Below are 5,639 nucleotides of genomic sequence, written 5' to 3'. Positions count from 1 at the left end.
TAGGATACGCAGTTTGGGGGCAGAGTGGCTGGTGTGGGGCACATAGGGCAGAATGGACCCATTTGGGCCGACGAGGCCTGTTTCTGTGTTGTCGATGTAATGTAAGACGAGAGGCCCCGGTCCTGCGGGATGGAGGTTAGGACAGTCTCCACTCGAGTTCGCGGAGTGCGGAGGGACCTTGTCGCCTGACCTTTCGGTTTGCCATCAATCTCTAATATAAATTGTGTGTTCCAACAGATTAAAGTCTTGAAAGAGGAACCGGGGTCAGGTGAGGAGCAGCAGCCAGGGGAGCACAAAGAGCAGTCGGATTGCGAGGGAATGAGGCCCTGTCTGAATCGGAACACTTCAACGCTGAGGGACGCCGCCGACTTTGCCAACGGTGTAACCGAGCCAGCCATCGCCTCTCCACCACCGCCAGGTCTCACCAACGGCTTTGGCTTCCACTCCAAGCGGCTCCTGGGCCCTCCGCTGGACCCCAGCCTCCTGCGGGCGCCCCTCAAGCCGGTCAAGGCGAGAAGGACCTCCTCCCGGAGGAGGCCAGGCGGAACTTTTACTCCCGGTGGCTGGCCGACTGCGCGGCCTCCCGCAAGCCGCCAGGCCACCCGTCCGCTGTCGCCCGGGCCTCCCTTCCTCCGAGAACTCCGGCGAGCACGCCGGCTCCTGCTCCTCCAGCCCGCCCCGCGACGCGTCGGCAGCGGCACGGCCAGCGGGCACAGCACGCCGAAGCGGATGGGCGCCGGGCGAGGCGGGGGGGACAGCCGGCGCCGCAACACCTGCGAGTTCTGCGGCAAGGACGTTCCGCAACGCCAGCAACCTGACGGTGCACCGGCGCAGCCACACCGGGGAGAGCCATACCGCTGCGAACTCTGCAGCTACGCCTGCACCCAGAGCAGCAAGCTCACCCGCCACATGAAGACGCACATGCAGCCCGGCAAGGAGGTCTTCCGTTGCAACACCTGCAACATCCCCTTCAGCATCTACAGCACCTGGAGAAGCACATGAAGAAACGCCACAGCGAGCACCTCCAGGAGCCCCAGCTATCCAACTAAGGAGGGCATCACAGCCAACTTTCTCGGGAGGCTCCGGTGAGGGTGTAGCAGGCCGGAACGGACCCCCCATAGGGTAAAGAGGGGTGGGCATTAGGTGGAGGGCGTAGCGAGGAAAATTTCTTTGATCGTTCTGTGCAGAGGTACGGAGCATAAAATCCAGGATACACCCATTGGGCCGAATGGCCTGTTCTGGATTGGTTAAAATCCAATTTGATTCCCCAGACAGAAATATTTTTCTCCCATTCTCTCTCCCCCGGTGTTTTTTGGCCTTTTGAATTCCAGCAGGGGGCATTCGGATCTTGAACATAGCAACGGCAGGGGTGGGGGAGTCCCTTAGCACCAAGAGCCAATAATACCTCAAGACGCTCCGTCGCCCAGTTTCTGTGAGCCGGGAACGTGGGAATGGATGGGCAAGATAGGGTGAGGAAGCGAATGAGTGGGATAGTGAAAAGGGAGGATGAAAGGTAAGGGTAAAGGAGAGGGCGGGAGGGCAGTGTGTCCACGTCGTCGGTTCAGCCAGTGGTCATGCCTGGAGGATGGGGAATCTTCGCCCAGACAAACTCCAAGAGCCTGTGCAAACATTTGCCTTCTCTGTCACTTTTCCTCATTGGCGACGAGGAGGGGGGGCTTCGACCCACCTCTTCAAGGAAATGCCTTAAAGCTGGACACGCCCCGCGCACGGAGCCCACAGGTGGGCCCCACACTGTGGCATGTGCCGGGGGCAATGGCAAGGCTCCCTCCCCTCCCTCTACCAGTGTACGGTCAGACCCATACCTGGGGGTTGCACCTCCGATTGCTCTCCCCCCCCCCCCCCCCCCCCCCCACCAAACTACTCTGCCATTGGGTTTCCTTACATCTTCCTCTTCTGACACTCCATCTCCCCTGCCCACAACCCCTAAGTAAAGGCACATCGGCGAAGAACAGGTGTTTTGGAAGTGGTTATGACGCACTCCAGCGTAGAATAGCCAAGGCTCGTTGTCAAAACCCGTGCATGGACGACGGACCATTGGGTAAGGGTAGCGAAGGGCTGGGTATCTCCCGGTGATCACTGGAGCTTGCCGTCTCTTCTTTCAAAGTGATTTTCATTCGTGGGATCATCGCCAGAAGCAAAGCCCCCCCCCCCCCCCGCCCGAGGGCATGAGGGCAACATCCCGGGGGCTGGCACGGAGTCTTTCTGCTGCGATTTGGCTCTGAAATGAAAATGAAAATCGCTTATTGTCACAAGTAGGCTTCAAATGAAGTTACTGTGAAAAGCCCCTAGTCGCCACCTCCCGAACATCCCCCAGGGTCTCGCTTTCCTGCCCCCCCCCCCCCCCCCCCCCCCAGGGATGGCTGTGGGTGAGTTCAGAGTTGAGAGTGACCAGTCGAGGCGTCTCATTTGCAGACAGGGTTACCGGCCCAGGCTGTCCAATGGCGAGTGACATTTATTATACGATGCTCGTATCGCAGTGCAGCCAGCAGGGAACTGGAGGAGGCCCTTCAGCCCCTCAAGTCTGTACTGCCATTCCTTCAAAACTTGCTGCCCGTGCCCACATTGCAATCCTCTCATTGCCTGTGGGACGTACCGAGGTTGTGAAAGGCGCTATATAAATGCAAGTCTTTTGCCTCTACCCCAGTTGCCGCCGTTCGCTCCGTATCCCTCACCCAACAGAAATCCGACAATTTCAGTCCTGGCAGAGCTCCCTGCTGACATCCTCGGGTGAGGGAGCGAGTTCCAAATCCCCCCCCCCCCCCCTCCCCAAATTGGAAAGATGTTTCCTGACTTTACCCCAGAGCAGGCCGGACGTTAATAAGACTGCGCCCCCCCCGCTAGTGGATTTCCCCTCCCCGGGGATCACCGAGACGATGTTGAGGCGATTGCTGCAACCCTGTTCGGCGGTCTAGCAGGCAGGCCGAAACCCGGGACTTACGCCAATTTAACTTTGCCCACTCCTCACCTACCCTGCGAATAACAACTACTTGCATTTATGTAGCCCCTCTGAAGTAGGAAAGTATCTCAAAATACCTCGCAGAAGCGTCATCCAACAATCTGCCGCTGAGCGACGTGAGGAGGTATTAGGGCAGGCTACCCAAAGCTTTATAGAAGAGATAGAGAGAGAGGGAGGTGGAAACGATTAAGGAAGAAATTCCAGAGTTTAGGGCCCAGGCATGTAAAAATCTTAATCCATCCAAACCCACGCCCACAGTCACATTCCCTGGCACACATGCTTTGGCAGGTCTGTGCCATGATGTCCTTGGTTTTGACCATAACGAGAACAACCTACATTCAGCGGCCCATTCGAGTGGGGGGGGGGGGGGGGGGGGGGCGGGGGGGGGGCATGCGTGCGTCAGTGAGTGCAACGGCTCAGGGGCCTGAACACATTTCACCTCCTCATGTTGCAGGACCAGACTCCTATGTATTTTTTTAATAGTTGTGTATTTTTTACCTGGTGCGATGGGAGCAAAGCAATTCTTGTTTTTTTTTTTTTTTTTGTAACATATTTCGCGCTGAAAGCAGGCGGGGATGGCCCAGGTTCCGGGCAAGGGCGCGTTTTGTATGACCTTTGCCCTTTTTTGTATTATCGGCCTGTCTGTGATAACTTGTGTGGGTTCGGGGTAGGTGTCAAACACAGTTTCTAATTCAGAAAAAAAAAAAGCACGAGGTGGGGGGACAAAAATACATTTGTTGAATGTTGTATAGTTTAATATTGTGAATGACTGAAAAACTAGGTCTTCAGGGGCCTAACATTGCAGTAAAACTGTACGATATTTGCCAGACAGCACTGACCTCATGTGTTTTGCTTTGTCACTGTGGGGAGTATATGTTTTGGGGTGATGGGGTTTATCGTAATGTTTGGTAGGGACTTCTTTAGAGCGGGCTTGTTTATCTATGTGGGGGAATATAAAGGGAGTGTGGAATGTCACAATGTTGTCACTGGATGTAATGGTTTGGGTGTTAATGGGAGAGCAGACTCGCTCACACACTCACCCACACCCACAGGCACACTCACATGAGCACACACACACATTCACCACACACATAGTGACACGCAACACACACTCGCACAGGTGCAAACCTACAAACACACACTCACCATACACAATGACACGCAACACACTCGCACAGGCACTCAACCACGAACACACTCGCCGCGCACAATAACACACAACACACACTCGCACAGGCGCGGACCCACGAATACACACTCGCCACACACTAACACGCAACTCATTCATTCACACTCACTCACTTGTGCATAGTCGCACAGACACACACACACTCACCTCACACAGTGACACACAACACACACTCGCACAGCTGCGTAGACACACACATATATACACTCACACTCACTCGCTCACACCCACACACTCGCTCACACCCACACACTCTCATTCGTGCATACTCGCACACAGATACACTCACCACACAGTGACCTGTAACGCACACTCGCTCACTAACACGCTCGCGCAGGTGTGTAGACACACACTCCCATATATACGCACTCAGACACACTCGCTCACATCCACAACTCACTCACTCGTGCACAGACACACACACTCACCACACACACACACAGTGACACACAACACACGCTCGCACAGCTGCGTAGACATACACTCACATATATACATGCTCTCACACACTTGCTCACACCCACAGTCACGCACACCAGCACAATCCCTCTGAAATGTAAGTGACTGAATCAGCCGGGCATCTCAAACAGCTGCCCATCCGGGGAGGAGGGTTGATGCCCTCTAGCCCCCAGAGTCAGAAGGTGGTGGTTTTGAGTACCCACCCCAGAGATTTGAGCGCGTAAGGTAGGCCGACACTCCCCGGGACCATTGCTCCACTGTCGGTGGAGCTGTCTTTTGGTCAGGACGTTAAACTGAGGCCACCGTCTGCGCCCTCAAGCGGACGTTAAAAAGATCTGGTGGAAATATTCGAGGCAGACGGGGGGAGTTCTCCCCAGTCACTGTGTATCCCCCGCAACACACATCACTGAAAAATAAACAACTATCTGGCCATTCACCGCGTTTCCCACATCGCAACTTCAGAAGTACTTCATTGGCTGTAGAAATGTTTGGCTTGTTGTATAAATACTTCACCCAGGCGTTAATCAGGGAAAGACCGAGCCTGCTGGGTTTTCCGTGCTTGTTGAAATCCAGTGACAACATTGTAAAGATGGGGAGGGGAAAGGGAGGGGGGGGGGGGGGGGGGGCAAGTATTTTGTGAAAATACCGTCAGCCCGCGTTTTAAAGAACAAAATGTTTTTAATGGATTTTTCTAAAGTTGAACTTCAGTGAAAAAGCAAGCTGCTTGCATCATCTGAATTAAAAAAACAAAAGTACCAGATTCGGAGAGTGTGACTGGCTTGTGATTTATCCTCCCGCTGCCTTTGCGACAGGAACGTGAACATTCGGAGAGCTGAACATTCACCCACGCTCCATCTGGCCACCGTCTTGTCTGTCCGATGGGATTGCAGTTTCCTTTCGAGCCCACGCTGAGCGGTGCTTGGCCGACCAGTAGAGGGCACTGTGGTTTGACCTCAGGACCCCCCCCCCCCCCACGCACACACACACACACACACACACACACAAACCTCGTCC

The 5,639-nt window shown here is 54.8% G+C and overlaps 1 protein-coding gene across 1 annotated transcript; it reads left to right on the top strand.

Moving 5' to 3' along the window:
* Window positions 1-210: 210 nt before the first annotated feature.
* On the top strand, window positions 211-5,385 carry znf296 (zinc finger protein 296; the record flags this gene model as incomplete). The annotated part of the gene is given in 7 exon segments (XM_072489862.1): window positions 211-508; window positions 511-621; window positions 624-689; window positions 692-792; window positions 794-845; window positions 848-985; window positions 988-5,385. Coding segments are annotated over 7 exon segments (828 nt in total), but the record flags the coding sequence as incomplete, so codon positions are not given.
* Between the last annotated feature and the right edge of the window lie 254 nt (window positions 5,386-5,639).

The sequence above is a fragment of the Scyliorhinus torazame genome, chromosome 25 (assembly GCF_047496885.1).
Source record: "Scyliorhinus torazame isolate Kashiwa2021f chromosome 25, sScyTor2.1, whole genome shotgun sequence".
Classification (NCBI taxonomy): Eukaryota; Metazoa; Chordata; class Chondrichthyes; order Carcharhiniformes; family Scyliorhinidae; genus Scyliorhinus; species Scyliorhinus torazame.
Note: the sequence above shows the minus strand (reverse complement) of the source record. Positions and strands in the feature narration are given on the sequence as shown.